General features: G+C 43.0%; 1 protein-coding gene across 4 annotated transcripts in view; it reads right to left on the reverse strand.

The window, feature by feature from the left end:
- Positions 1-16,567, reverse strand: part of LOC134460753 (dehydrogenase/reductase SDR family member on chromosome X-like) — a 43,289-nt gene that overhangs the window by 7,390 nt on the left and 19,332 nt on the right. For all 4 annotated transcript variants that reach the window (XM_063213283.1, XM_063213281.1, XM_063213280.1 and 1 more), the window contains exons 4-6: positions 7,558-7,659; positions 4,401-4,608; positions 295-514 (exon numbers count right to left, since the gene is read on the reverse strand). In XM_063213283.1, the coding sequence (XP_063069353.1) occupies positions 295-514; positions 4,401-4,608; positions 7,558-7,659 (530 nt within the window). The remainder of the gene's footprint in view (positions 1-294; positions 515-4,400; positions 4,609-7,557; positions 7,660-16,567) is intronic.

Raw genomic sequence — 16,567 nt, forward strand, 5'->3', positions numbered from 1 at the left:
TTAGCAGATACGCCAGTGGGTGTGGGAATTGGTTTTGAAGGATGGTAAATACCGAATCTCTTCTATTGAATTGCCATTAATTGGAGCACTAACCTGGTTTTAATTGGATCCCTCTGCTAAGGTTAATCTTTATCACTTCTATAAGATTCTATTAAACATTTATTTGAAGCAGTGGGGTTGCTGCAGGCTCTAATCGACCCTGCCATGAAGTAAATACATAAAACGCAACAACAAACACAAACACATTTCTTTCTTGTACAGCTTTTTTTCCTCTCCACACACAGCTTAGCTCACCCAGAATAGCAGTCTTGCCACCAGGCTCTTGGCAAGCTGTGCGGGGCTGCATAAGTGGCGGTACAAGGCTGTGTCCACCATGCCCGGGTCCACGGCGTTGGCTGTCACTGGAAATCCCCCCGCTGTGAGCTCTTGCTGCAGGCGGTACGTGAAAAGAACAAGCGCCAACTTGCTGTGGGCATAGGCAGCATGGGGACTGTAGTTGTAGTGTGGTGGTGGCCTGAGGGGGACAAACAAGACCAAGGACAAGAATTTAGCAAGGTTGTCAAGAGTGTTCAGCCTCATTTGGCAACTAAAGCGATCTCTCTATGCACTCATGATGTGCCCCTGATGTGCTTTCACTAATCACCACTGATGTAGACCATGCAATTAACACTTGTGGCCAAGAGCGACGTCCATAATAACATTAGAGCTAAGGCCCTTCACCCACCCAGACCATACTGAAAAAAGCTGTGGGGGGGCCTGCCGTGGCCATCCGGTAGGGCACTCGCGTGCCATGCGGCTGACCCAGGTTCGATTCCCGGACAGGGTCCTTTGCCGACCCCTCCCCATCTCTCTCCCCATTTGCTTCCTGTCTACCTCTCAAACTGTCCTGCCCATAATAAAGTCTAAAAAGACCAAAAAATATCTTTAAAAAAAAGATAATAGCTGTGGCGCTTCTCACCTTGACCATTTTCAAAGTCCACATTTCCTGCTGTACCCCTGAATCCAAAGAAAGCAACACGAAAGTGGTAGGCTAGGCAATTGCAGTTGCAGCGTTCTGGCCTTTAAATACCTCTATCATTTTGCCACATCTAGGGCACCATGAGTGAGTGTCATGGCATGCATGTTCACCTGCTCTACATAATGGAGCTAGCTTGCAGATAGCCATCAAAGGAAGCGCGAGGCACAAGCCAGCACTTTGGCGCCTGCTGGGAAAGTAGGAGTGATAGAGTACGTATTAAAGCTGTTTGAAGAGGGGGCCTCTGGCTCTCGTGCGAATCACACCCTCCCGAGTCCTCAAGAGAATAATCTGGAAATGGCAGTCTTTTCAGTTCAGCTGTCAAAAGCCCCCCTCTTTGCAGACAGCATCCCTTGTAAAATTCAACGGCGCTGAAGAGGGCAAAGCGTAATCTCATTTGTGGCAGGCAGAGGCAGAGTGTTGTGGTTGGAAACAGAGCCGTACATAAAGTGGTTGGAAACAAGGCCAGTATTTCTTTATGTCTTCACAGAGATGTTCCATTCAAAAGCGGGTGTTGGTTTCCAGCAAGCTGCTGCTTCTCACACAGCTTTTGCTCTTGTGTCCTTTACTTCTCAGAAACATTTTTGGTAATATTTTACTTGACGCCTGTGTCCAAGGCATGTCATTACAGTGTCATAACAGTGTCATGGCACAGCCTTTGTCATAACCGAATGTCACTTAAGGCTAACAGTCATGAAATGTTTATGACATGGACATAATGTTTATGACTTATCTATGACTGTATGACGGTTGCACACTGAGGAAGGCACACGCCGAAACGCGTCTGTGCACAAAAAATAAAGAAAAAAGAAAAAAATTGATGCAAGGTGCGCCCCCCTTTTTCTTTGATTTTATCTATGACTGTGTCATGAGTCATGACACTATTATGACACTTTAATGACATTCCTATGACACCGGCGTCAAGTGAAGTGTTACCACATTTTTATCAGCTACCCTGCACAGACGTACTTCCTCCCCGTTCCATGGGAGACGCATTAGAGCCCAGACAACTGAATGAAATGGCATATGCAAACAAACCCTCAAAAATATAGTAACTGATAACTGACATCCAGGTAGGTGAGTGTGCAAACATTTCCCCATTGAGCTTTCCCATTCAGAATATCAATCAAATAAATAAATATATATATAGACAATACCGAAATAGCACCTGACACTTTTCAAGCCTATTTTTTTTTTTTTAAATGTCTGTTCAATGTTACACTCCTGGTGTGTGTATGTGTGTGATTGACAGATTGTCTGTTGTTGGTAGATGCCTCATTAGTCTGCTGTTAATGTCACTGGGTATTCATTGGACAAAGTGTGTGTGTGTGTGTGTGTGTGTGTGTGTGTGTGTGTGTGTGTGTGTGTGTGTGTGTGTGTGTGTGTGTGTGTGTGTGTGTGTGTGTGTGTGTGTGTGTGTGTGCAGGGAACTGTGTGCAGGAAACGGGGGGGACAAAGGGGACAGTTGTCCCGGGCCCAGGGAAAGAGGGGCCCCAGAATTGGGAACCCATTACATTATATGTATTCAGAGAGGGGCCCTTTCAGACGATTTTGTCCCGGGCCTGGTGAAAGCTGTCAGTGGCCCTGTGTGTGTGTGTGTGTGTGTGTGTGTGTGTGTGTGTGTGTGTGTGTGTGTGTGTGTGTGTGTGTGTGTGTGTGTGTGTGTGTGTGTGTGTGTGTGTGTGTGTGTGTGTGTGTGTGCACTCTCAGTGGCATGTCATTGGGAGATGTCAACTGTCTGACAATGGGGAAAGTGTTGGCATGTTGGATCAGCAGGGGCGTCTGCTAATGCCCGTCATCCTGCGGAGAGCTCGTGCTGCAAGCAGCTGCGCTCCCCTTAAACACCGGCACAGTCGCCCCCCCACCCGGCCACCACCGCAGCCCCCAAATAAGCCCTAGATTAACACCCAGGCCATTAACCCGGAAGAGTGGGGACACGCCGAGGTGAGGTGAGGCAGACCTGCTGCTTGTTAGCTCATGCTGTAGCACCAAGGCTGAAATACTCTCGATCATCGAGGTATAGATCAATATGGTGTACATTTGAAGTATATTAATATTGTACTGGAGTCAGTAGTATGAGAGAAAACAACTACATTGTTCCATGCTTGCCATCTACAGTGCTCAGCAATAATGAGTACACCCCTTTTGAAAAGTAACATTTTGAGCAATAGTTATTTCCAAAATGTGCATTGAGTAAGTTGAACACAGTTTTTTGAGCTGTCAACAAAAAAGCAAGGTCAATAGTATAACTTGAAGGACATATTTTTTCACTTTTGTGAAATTATGTTGGTGCAAAAGTGAGTACATCCTTGCCTCCACCTCAGAAGTGCATTTCCCCCTCTTTAGTGAGCATTCTGGTCACATCCGACCCTCGGGTCGTATAGTGTAAGGACGTGAGTCATGAGACGTGAACTTACAAACTCTGCAGTATGAGCAGGAGCTGAATGCCCGCGAAAATATTGCACACCGTATGTGCGGCATAAAGCAAAATTGTTTATCTTGGCGCCATCAGATCACAGGATATGGTTTCAGCAATCCATTTCCTTAGTCTGCTTGTCTCTGACGAGACCATGATAAAATTTGCTTTAGATGGTGTCAAGCATGTGCGGTGGTAACCAAGTGAGTAATAAAAAGACAGGTGTCCCATGCTTACAGTAAACTCACATGGTTTGGGGCTGCATGAAAGCAGTCAACATTGGGAAGCTGAATTTCAACAAACGAAGCATGCATCTTAACATGTACTGTGACTACTGAAGCAGATCATGATCCTCTCTTTGGGAGATTAACATAGGGGTGTATTCACTTTTGCACCACCAGAATTTCACCATAATGGAAAAAATATGTAATTGAAGTTATATTATCAATGTCACTTTTCTGTTGCAAGCTTAACATCTGTTGTATTAAACCTATCCAATGCAAATTTTGGAAATAAGATGTGTGCTTATTGAATATTCAAAATGTTACTTTTCAGAAGAGGTGTACTCATTGCTTATATTAGGACTGTATGTGTACAGTAGAGTTTGTGTACTGTGTGCACGCGGTTATCGGCTCTGTTCATTTGCATGCTTATTTGTGTTTTTCCTTCACCGGCTGGGGACAAAGCTTTCCCTTCAGTGACTGTGTAATTCTTTAACAGTACTTCTTTTACTACTTAAACAGAGAGCAAAATATAGCAAGATACAACACACACTAACACGAGGCCAGCGATATGGAGTGCTTGTCTGGGATGCGTTTCTCAAAACCGCAGTTGTTAGCCAATTAGCAACTTGGGTAGTTGCCAGTGGGTAATTGCATTGCAACCAACAAAGTAGCTAACGTAGCTAGCAACTATGCTTTCAAGAAATGCACCCCTGGTCTGTGGTAAAGTCCTTTGTAAATACGGTACCTTATCTCGGAAACGTTGAAGCCAGCGTGGCCCACGTAGTGTGCGGAGGAGGAGATGTTGACGACGCGCGAGCGGGCCCCATCCTGGCCAGACTGCTTCAGGGTGTCCAGGAGGAGCGTGGTCAAGAGGAAGTGGCCCAAGTAATTGATGCCAAAGTGCTGCTCGAAGCCCTCCGCCGTCCTCCTCTCCGGCACCAGCATAACAGCTGCTGTTAGTGGTAAAAAAACAAACACTTTCAGCTTACATCAAACAAAATCTCACAGGCTGGACACAGAAACATCTCTAACTGAGCATACAGAACATTGCAAACTGAAAAACTGAAACTCAGGCCCTACAACAAACAGTTTCAGCTTACATCAAACAAAATCTCACAGACTAGACACAGAAACATCTCTCAACTGAACATACAGAACATTGCTAACAAAAAGCAGAAACTACAAGGCCCAACAACAAACGTTTCCATACTCCAGCCTAACTATGTGTATTTGATACAAATAAAATGTGCAATGTGTGTTTTTTTCTTCTTTTCTGCTTAAAATTTGAGTAGATAACTAATTTAATTAATGACCTGTTTATTCACCTTAGCATTTATAATCACAATTTCCTTTTCGCTCAAAATACAAATTTGTTGTGCACCATTGAGCCCTGCATAATCAGGATAACAGCACAATGCATTTATGTGATAATACACATTATGCAGGACTCAGGAGCTTCCAGTGTTTAATGAATGAGGTCGAGATGCGATGCGCTCACTGGGACCTGATTAATGTCATATAAGCAAACTGGAAATGGAATGCAATTTGGCCTTAATGACTTTAATGTGCTCGAAAACCCTCTAAAACATATAGATTTAATTAAACATCATCAATAAAGCTGGACAACAGAAAACACAAAAATATTCTTTATGGTGAAAATATGAAATTGCAAACCAATCAGCTGTTTTACAGAAGAATACATTACATGTTGCACAAGAGACTTTGCACGGTGTGAGTGCTATAGGACTATGTATGGTGAGGCCAGGTTAATGTACACCACCACATCTTTAACAAATTAACTACATTGAAGGGTTAGGGTTGAACAGCAAGGAATGGTTTCGGCGACTTCAACAGAACACTGTGGACATATTTTCTAAAACTGGAAATAAATGATTCAAGTTGACTGAACAAATTATGCGTTCAGATAGGTTTGCTTGTTTATTTAGCCAGAATGCAGAGACTATACTTGCCCACTTGCTAAAATAACTCACACATACACATGCATACATGCATGTACACACAGACAGACAGACAGACAGAGAGACAGACACACACAGAAACACACACAACACAACCACACAACCACACACACGCACGCACGCACGCACGCACGCACGCACGCACGCGCACACACACACACACACACACACACACACACACACACACACACACACACACACACACACACACACACACACACACACACACACACACACACACACACACACACACACACACACACAGACCAGAAGCACGCAGCCATGAGTGAATCCCCCAGGGGATTTGAAGCGCCATTCTAATTTTATCTGGGTGATCTGAATGGATTTAATGGGTAATGTCACAGAACACTGAGGAAGATGTCGTATGGTCATCTATGGGGCAAACACAGACAGGGTCTAATTCCCAAATCCAAAGTCTTTCTTTTTCACCAGTGTTGAGCAGGGTTTGCAGCTATCATCTGATCACAGTATTGAATGAATGCATGAGCTATTGGTGGATCTAGACTGGCTCAGCCCTGTCAATTTAATCTAGAATGATGCCTATAAGACATCAACAGCAGGAAGTCAATGGGGCCGATCCAAATCACAGTCATGGGCGAGCAAGACATGGTTTTCTTGGACTTAATCTGCTTCCACAGACCGCTGACGAAACACCAACAAAGTCATCTGAAGAGATGAGTAAAATTGGCCCTGGTTTTTGGAGTCAAAATTAACACAGACTATACAACAAACAAGGCAACAGGAACTCGAATAGCCTAACAACAAAAGCAGCAGCAACAACCACAGTATTTTGCATAGCGCATTATGATAAAATATTGTCATTCTTTGTGATTGAGAAAGAGAAATGACAATTTAACAGAAAGTATTACCAAGCGACATTGTAGATAAATAACCCTAATCAAAGTCAGATGAAAATAAAGCGGCTTGTTATTTCTTTTGGAAGCATGCCACTGTTGAGACAATTCTAATTTCAACAGCAAACGGCAGCATTTGACAGCATAATGGATAAATGCTGTTTCACTTAATTTTGTTAAAGTGATTTGGATTCTAGGAAAGCACTGAGCTTCTGTCTAGCATCTTTATTTCCAAATGTAATTATTTCAGTCTTATCTTTATTCAACTGCAAGACGTTTTGTTGCATCCAGTCATTCTTATTTTTTTCAAGGCATGAGCACAAACACTCTATAGGCCTTCAGTCATTTCAAGAGGCAGAAAAGGATATTGGCGTGTCATTATCATAGATATGATAATACACCTTGTACTGTTTCAAAATATAACCGAGAGGTAGCATACAAATTCAATAAAAGATCTCAAGTCTCAGGATTGCTCCTTGTGGCACGCCATGTGTCATGTGTTTTTATCTGGTACATGTGCATCAAGAGAAACAAAAGTAATTTGTGTTATCTAAGTAGATTTGAACCATTGTAGTGCATTCTTTAGAGTCCAATAGAATATTTATTAGAATATTATGATTAAATGTGTCAAATGGAGGACAGTATTTTTTCCTTTGTATGTATCGAATCATATGTCACTTTAGACCTTTATTAAAGCAGTTTCAGTGCTATGTTTCGGTCGAAAATGTGACTGGAATTCAGCATAAAGTCAATTCAAGTTAGTAATAAACATACAACAATCATAATCATAATAATCATCATCATCATCATAATGGCTACTGGAAATTATTGAAGTTGGCCAACAACTATTATTAATAATGATAAAATGATAAGAAATAATAATAATAAAAAACGGAATCAATAAGACATTTAAAGGACAAGTGCTCTATTTGCAACATCTTCTGGGTTGTCTGCAATGTTGTCTGCATTGTCTACAAATGAGTACAGTTGTCCTTTAAGACATACAGCAACAACAATGTTTGGTAAGTGATTAGGGTGTTTTACTCACCATTGTTGACAAGGACATGTAGTGGAATCCCCTTCTCTTTAAACCTCTCCACAAAGTGCCGGACTGAGTTCAGGGACCCAAGGTCGAGGTGCTCAAACTCAACTGTGAATTTCAAGAGAAAAAAGATGCATTACATTGTGCCACCAATTACAGTCTAAACTTATAACGGAAGAAAGTCACAGTTGCTTTTAATCTCGTGATGAATGCCTTTCTCCCATCTCTCACAGGGATTACAGAATTCTTAAAATCCATTGCAACAAATAATATATCTATGACGAGAGCAAGTGCATCTCCCAGAAAATCACATGCTAATTAACGTATCACACAGTCTCGTCTTTTCTTTGCAAGGCATCTCTTATCTGAACAGCAGTCAAGAGGACATGTCTCGGAAATGATAAATGAAGTGCAAAAGTATAAACAAGAATATCAAATGTAGGCTACATTGATTATTGCAAAAAAAAAAAAGACTTATCATGTTTGCAAAATTAATGGTCTAGGAGTCATTTTCTGCTGACTGGCATGTTTTCCAAATCATGAAAAAGCAGCTTGGGCTTCTTATTTTGTGATAAGCCCGCTCCCATGTAGGCTAAAGCGTATGCCTATCTTGTGAGGACTCTGGCAAGCCCAGAATCGGGATTACTGACAATCAGTCAAGGGCATGGTATATTTAAATATGTTCACAGCTAAGGACCCTCATACTTAATTGGACTTATAATGAGTTCAGACCTAGTCGCCCCAGGCGAAGCCAAAGAAAAAAGGGCGAGTCTGAAAACAGGAGGCACAAAGAGAGGGAGAGGTCACGCGGTAATTTTGGAAATAAGCTTCTGGGAGGAAAACAATGCAATAAGATGCTCTGCGGAGATCGGACTGTAGGATGGTGATTTGGTGATGCATGAATCCAAAAATATGCCGACCAGAATGAGCAGAATGATCATCTCAGCAGTGACATCAGACATGCACACATTGTAAAAGGATTAATTTTTTTGCTCCTCCATGACATCAAAGCAGAGAATGAGTGCCGGCTGTATTAATCTCTTACAACTGCATGGTTGTTCACAGTGATGTGACTGAGAAATGTAACATTTTCAACATCTACATCTCTAACAGATAAAGAATCTGATTAATAATAAATCTATGTGCAAAATCTCCATGAAATAAATGTTAAATCATTTTATCTCCGTTTGATTAGTCTGAGATGCGTTTTACCCTGGCCACTTACTAGGGATGGGAAGACAGAGGAATGTGTTCAATTGACAACAAAGCAAGCCTGAACGCTTTCCAACTCAAAATAATCAATATCCCTACAGCCATTTGTTCGTTGTCTGCAGACAAAGACTAATAAGAGATTTCATTTTCTGAGGGTCTGGTTGAGCGTGCGAGTGTTTACTTAGCAGGTGATGATTTCCTTTCAGTAAAGAAAACAGCACATTGGCTTCAGATTTGAGGAAAGAAAATTGTATCTATAAGTTGGACATACTCATCACCGTAATGGTTGATGACAACATGCTCAAAGCTAGCAATTTTCTACCTTTATTAAAACGCCTTTGAGTAAACAACACTTGTTTATGGCAATGCACAAATGTCCTCGCCTGACAGGCCAATCTATGACATCAAATGTATAGACTGGGGTGCAGTCCAAACCAACAGTTGTCCTTCAAACTGCTTCTGTTCATTAAAAAAAAAGTTTTTAGGGGGCTTTTGTGCTTTATTTAGGATAGGACAGTGACATAGGGACAGGAAACCAGTGGGGAGAGAGAGAAGAGGACGGACTGGCAAATGACCCAGGCCGGAATCCAACCCGGGTTGCCGTTGTAGTAACCTAGTGCCCTACCGACTGCTTCTGCTCATTTACTACAAAGTAGCCTAGATGTATGGCATTTGTTACGTCTAAAAGTTTATCAATTCTTACAGTTTATTTTGTTTCAGACTTGTAGAAGTTTAATCTTTTACCTATCCTGTTTCCGTCTTCATCAGAGTGTCACATGGATGTTGATGTGTGACGGGTTTCAAATCAGCTGTTTTAAAGCACGGCACACATCAACATCCGCGTGACCCTCCGATGAAGACGGAAACATGTCAGGTAAAAGATAAAACTTAAACGTTTATGTCTTAAACAAAAGAAACTTAAACCCATTAAGACACAGCGTTATAAATGTTCTGTTACCAGAATGGCAATGACCAAGTCGTAGTGCAAGGCCCTGTGTTATGAAATAGTAGTGTAGTACTGTAGAAGTTAACTTTTCAATTCTCTACTACAGTGTGCCACTGGAGGTACGGCGTGCATTAAGGGGCTACGAATTGCTTCTACTCAGCCGTCTCCACCATTGCACAGCTAGCTATGTCATCACTGCCCTAAATCGCCCCAATGACTCACAACACAGAAAAAGAAAAAAGCTCTCTCCACAGATTAAATGCTGTGATTGGTCCGCCAGATCTATGGCGCAGAGCCAGGATGATGCGCTGTTAGACCAACCTGCCGGACAAACAAAATGTTCTGCCCCCTAGGGCGTCCAGCCAGTGTTAAGCAGCACACTTATGCCAATTTCATGCAGAGAGTCTGGAGCTGCCTAATTTAACCCAGTAAGACACGTCCTGTGTAATAAATTAGCTGTTACCAGAATGGCAATGAACAAGTAATGTACAAATAAAGGCCCTGTGCCTTGTGGTGTGGTACTATGGTAGCAAAGGTTTTTTTTCCCAGTGACTATTGTGTTCCACACCGTTTTCAAGTGGGAGTGGTGATCTCTGCACCTATACATGTTTGGACATAATTTTAACCAAAATGTTTGGTCATGACGTATGTAATGCCCCTTCCCTCATCCCTCGCTGGCTCACTGATCAGCTAGGTTGGCTGGAAACTGAAGAAGCCTTGCCCAAGAATATCAGACCCTGACATAACATACAGAGAAATGATAGCTGAGCGGAGGCATATGGACAGCAAAAGCCAAGCTGGTGTGTCTAGAAAAGTTCCATTGAAATCCATTCATAAGTTTTGACAAGCACGTGATTCCCATAGGCGGGCCATTATGTTCAACGGCTAATGATAGGACGGCACAGCAGCATGCTGTGGGTTTAGCATAGTGTTTATCAACAGGGGCTCTACAGCCGCCCAGGGGGACGTTTGGGAGCCCTAGGAGGAGTGTTGAGAAGTATTCAGTTGAGAGGGGGCGGTGCTTAGTTACCATTGGGGGGCATTAGCCTATTTTATTTTTCAATACTAAGGGAGGCGTTGGAAGGCCCTTATGACCTTATGGTGAGGTCAAGGGGGGTGTTAGGAGAATTACAATGAGGTACAGGGGGCTTTGACTCTGAGGAAGGCGCAGGTGTTCCGCAATGACAGTCACTTTGTGTACCGAAATAATAATGAAAAACCTCTAAAAAGTTGCTGATGGCTCCAGCCATCCCTGGGAAGTAGCCCGGTCTGTCTTGAGGTACAGGGGGAGTTTATTAAAAAAAGGTTGAGAACCACTGGTTTAGCACATACCTGTACATTCTAACTGTAAAACCCACACCAATCACTGGAGGCTATGTGATTCCGCCATTCCGCCATCACGGCCTTCATTAACCTCAGGAAGTCCGGGCTGAAATGAAATGGCAAGCAGAGCCTGAGGACACGCCTACGATGGTGCTGCCTGCGCTACGCGGTGCGCTGAAATACAGCCGTGCGCTAAAATAGGGCAGACAAAAGAGCTTCTAACCGCTGTTACAATACACACGCACATGATACTACAGCCAGGCAGGCAGGAACCATAGCTTGGGGCTCCAGGGACATTCCAGTATTCGAGATGATGTTACTATATGTGCCGCCGCTTTGCCACTGGGTGGAAATTAACCTCGTTTACACTTCTTATTACACGCGAAAGCCAGAGTGGAACCACTGGTCTTTCACATGTTAAATGAGATGACATTTTACAGTACGTAGGCCTACGTCCTGTTAAAACCACCCATCTGAGAGAACAGACTCGGAATAGGACGCAGGCTTCCTGCATGGTATTGTGGGGTGTGGGTGCATATGGGTAGTGCAGTCATGGGTAAGCACTGCAGTCAGGGTGTCAGCCTTGTATCCCAAATGTTGCCCGTTCGACTCCCGACGCACCAGGCTGGTGGAGGGAGCAATTAAGCAGTACTCTCCCCCCATCCTCCTCCATGACTGAGATACCCTGAGCATGGTACTGCCCTGCCACATTGCTCCCTTGGGGCACTGTTTGGACTGGCTCCTTGCATGGGTGAGGCATAAATGCAAAAAAACCCACACAAGTAGGTGGCACAACCATGAACACAGCCATACGATAAGACAGGGAGGGGCATCAGAGATTGTGAGCCACTAATGCTTTGATGAAGTCAAATGAGCGTCATTCATTGGACACTGTGACAAAGGATGTTTACCATATGCAAAACTGTAGCAGTTGCAATGAGCCCACCACATTAGGAGTAAAGAGGAGAAAACAATATTTGCACCCTGGAAGCCCAGCATTTACCGTAAGTCTGAGTCCAAATGGTGTTCCGGCATGGGACAAACAATGTGCAAGGTTCACAGAGATCTCTCATTCCTTCTGTGTCCCAGGACTGATGAGAGTCCAGGGGTGTAGCCGCCCTGCGGATTGTGGGTTGTGTTCAATGACATGACTAATGAGCACCAGATGCATCAAAAAGTGCCTGCCAACTGTCCAGCTTCCAAACAACAATAGAGGGACAAAAAGAGAAGGTGCGGACGGCTGTCTGTCCATTACATATAGCTCTGGTGAGATGCCTATGTACATACTGTATGTTACTGTGCTGGACTACAGATGGTGGCATAAGGAGCAATGCAAACTTGGAAATTATATTGGAAGACAATTTGAAGACAGACGGGAGTCAAATAATACAAAGGAGAAGATAAGAAAAGATAAAACATGATTTAAAAAAAAGACAAATCAATGAAGTGTGTCATGATCAGAAAAAGAAATGTTGTAACAATGTAGCAAGGTTATCTTGGAAAGTGCTCGAATGAGAGACAGGTAATGGACAACAGATCTGTCAAAGCAGGTAACCTGTGTGGTCAAGCAATTATTCTACTACTTAATTCTACTGCTGGTAAAAGTTAAGTGATATTTTCAGGGGACCTGGTGAAGGTGGGGCATGTTGTGAAGTTGCCGCACAATCTTGTCCATCGTGTTGCAATTCATTAAGAAAACAATGTTTCGGCCCGTATGGCCTTTCTCAAGTTTTTTGAAAAAAATTGAGAAAGGCCACACGGGCCGAAACGTTGTTTTCTTAATAAATTGCAGCACGATGGACAATAGTGTGCAGTATCTTGTTTCTCAAAAACGGATCTACCCGCTACCTCCACCTCGAAACCTCTGGTGTGCGTTGGTTTCCTCCTTCAAAATGTTGTAAAGGTGGCCACCATCAATATGCGTACATTAGGCCTTAAGTGCAGTTGGTTTGTGCCAAGGAGGTCTATCATTGGTTTGTGCTCATAGCACAGCCCTTGGAGGACTTGGAGGAAAATTTGAAGCGGCCCTCCCCACCCCTGCTCCAGAACATTGTTGTTTTGGCTCTAAGAAATAGGACATCTCATGGGTAAGGCAGAGAGGATATGCCAGTCTTATTTACCCTGTTTACAGCTTAGAGTGGAACTGCTTTTCATTGCTCAACCCATGTATGCCAACTCTTATTATCATCCTTTTTGGGTCTTAGTTCAGGGAAATATTGTGAACAAACATGGAATGGTAAAACAATGGCAATATTATTACATCTCTGTGAAAGCTCTACAAATGCTGTACATGTTGACATTGGGTAAATGAGACAGGGTGTGTAGAATAGAGCAATACTACGTAGGCAGAGGATGTACGGTACCACTGTCCTCTGTAGGCTAAATCTCTTGAACTTTTCTACATGCCTGAGCAGCATCACATTAAACAGCGAGGAGAAAGCCTGAATGGTGACTCATCATCCTTTGCATTACAGGAAGGCAGTCCGGGATTATCGCAGACATTTGCCCAGGGGCGGTCATTCAAAACACTGATGGCTTCAGACTTGATGGCTTCGCTTTCATGCAGGGCTGGACTGGCCACCTGGTATAGCGGGCATTTTCCGGTGGGCCCCGCACCCTTGTGGGCCCCTATTTTCAGGAGTGTAAAAAAATATATTTTTTAATAATAATTTTGGGCCTTTCATCACCGGTGTGGGGCCCAGCAGTGACTCAGTTCTGTGCCACTAATTATGAGGGGCCCCTTTAAGCCAATAGTGCCCGGGCCCTATTTCTCCCCCAGTCCAGCCTTGCTTTCATGTTCAGTCTGTTAAATGTAGGCGGTACAAGACTTAACTTATTCTTGTTGCCTTGTTGTATATATTTTTTCGCTCCGAAAGCTTAATTAAGCCTGGGGGCATGCAAACACTTGAACAGCAAAACAATGGGTCTGGTGCAGTCTGAATTTCAGTACAGAGAGAAATGTCCACCAGTCAGTTCTGCTTACCGTATAGCATAGGCTTGTGGGTGGAGGATGCCAATCGCCTCTGCCAGTTTTCAAAAAAGCAAAACCTCAAAGTTTGTTTTGAGTTGGACAGCATGAGCGACGCCGGCATGAAGGGAAAAATAAACATTTTTGGCATTGGACCATAATGTGATAGCTGATTTGACTTCTGTATTTTAAATCCAGCATGCTGTGACAGGAGTAAAATGGAGCTGTGCGTGTGGCAACGTCACCTAATGAGCTCAAAGCTCAAAATGGTATATAGGGGCCCTGCCGTGGCCTAACGGTAGGGCACCAGTTTACTACACCGGCGACCAGGGTCATTTGCCGATCCTTCCCCCCCATCTCTCTTTCTTCCACTGACTTCCTGTCTCCTCTCATACTGTCCTATTGAAATAAAGGCAAAAATGCCCCTACATTTTAAAAAAAGGTATATAGGTACATATTTACTACTCCGAGTCAAACACTGAGAATGATTGACAACCACAGGTGGAAGACTTGTCTCCAAACTGTAATTACCACCCTCCATACAGTATTTTTCACAACGCTCCACTAAACCAGATGTACCAAATTAGCATAGCACTTAAATCAGACTTAGGCCAAATTCATTACAGCAATTAGTTACATGCCTCATTACAAGAGCACCATGCATAGGATTTTCACTATCTCTGAACTTGAGGGTTTTCCACCTGAATGCTTAGTGCTCTTGACATTCACCACCAGTGTGAGGAATTCATGAACCACCAGCTAAATGAAAGTCCTTGATAGAGACTTATAAGGTGCCGTGATGTACACACGTTTGGTCAGTAGTAAGAGGGATTTTTTAATGGATCTGGGTCACAAAAACAAGGCCTCCTAACAGCAGGCATAATTCAAAAGGATGAACTAGAATATTCATGTTCAAAAGGACATATAAATGTGAGGTGTTACTGTGGGATGACTGATCTAAACAACATCCTCTCAAGTCTCCACATCCTCAAAGATCTTTCTGCTCTTTCTTCAACACATCTTTTAACACTCCATTGACATGAGCTGAGCTATGGCTTGAACCCTTAACTCAGGCTGAATGCTGGTAGCCCGCTTGACTGCCCTTCTTTTGGAACCATGAAAACCTGTGATATGAAAAGGTTTGATATGGGTAATACTCACCATACTTAATGTTAATGGGTGAGGGTTCGTTTGTATTTGCCATTTGTGTATGAAACCACAGTCGAACAACAGTGGCATTCTTGTTTTCTTCAGAAGGAATGCATTATTTTTAGCTCTCCATCAACACAGTCTACTTCTCAAACACGATTTTGTAAGAAAAAAAGTGATAACTAAATTAAATATATTCTGCAGATGCTCATATGAAATTCCTCACATGGTTTGCATTTCAGATTTAAATGTCATTTTTAGGCACAACATAAAAACAAAGGTCAGGCAGTTAATATTACCAGCAAACTGGAAAAGATAAAAGTACTGAGTTTTTGCATGACCACAGTTCTAATACAGTATTATCCCTGTCACCTCTAGAAATTGCCTGGAAGTAGGTAGCCTCTTAGTGCAGATGGGGTCGTCGGCGACGGCGGGCCTATTCACTGTTTACTGAAACTACTCAACTACATTATAACAACATTGCTATGACATTACAGAGACCCTTACTGTAAGTAACAGATTAAGACATAGCTATTACAATTTTGGTGACAGTAAGGCTATAACATAGGCTCTGCGCTAAGGGGTTAACATGGCACCAAAATCCGTTGAGGACGATGTATTATACAATGACAGGCTATCACTGACAACTGTGGGAAAGATACACATGTAAGCATGTAAACCTTGAAGGCCAACAAGACGAGGCATGAACCTGTTATCTGTGGAACTACATACACTCCTGCAAGGGTTCCGAAACGTTACAATGACAAGGCCCCCATATACCGGTAGACCAACCAAGGACCCCCTTTACATGGATCGTGTTACATGTTTCTAGTGAATCGGTCGTCTTTCTAGTGAATCGAAGCCCCAGTAAGGTATATAAAATAATAACAATGATAGTAATGTTCAGAGATGCAATAAATTATTGTAACGCTTTTCTTACCTAATGGGAAAATTGTTTAGCTAATTTTTGGCTTATTTTGGTGTACATACACTATTCAATTTACTTATTTTGCTTTGCTATACATTTCCTGCCAACCTGCCATGGCCTCCCTAGCAACTGTTCGCAGCCCCCCAGGGCTCCCCGCCGGCCCCCACTTTGAAAACCACTGCACTATTGATTTTAACGAGAGGGTGATTGGTAAGTATAGGACTGACATTTGTGATTAAGATGCAATTCAAGTTAAAGGTGACGATCAGCTTGATCATATTTTACAATGACACATCGTGACGTGAAGTCATCATCATGGGGAGGGACACTCCAGGCAATACACGTAACACCCCATAGCCTTACACGCAAGAGTCTGTCATCGGCATTTTAAATGCAAATCTTTACTTTGAAGGCCAACATTTAAATTGATCACTTTTTGAGTGGTATCGCAGAAGCCACCTCGAGCCTCCAGCAGTCCCCTACACAATAC

The sequence above is a fragment of the Engraulis encrasicolus genome, chromosome 13 (assembly GCF_034702125.1).
Source record: "Engraulis encrasicolus isolate BLACKSEA-1 chromosome 13, IST_EnEncr_1.0, whole genome shotgun sequence".
In the NCBI taxonomy this organism is placed as follows: Eukaryota; Metazoa; Chordata; class Actinopteri; order Clupeiformes; family Engraulidae; genus Engraulis; species Engraulis encrasicolus.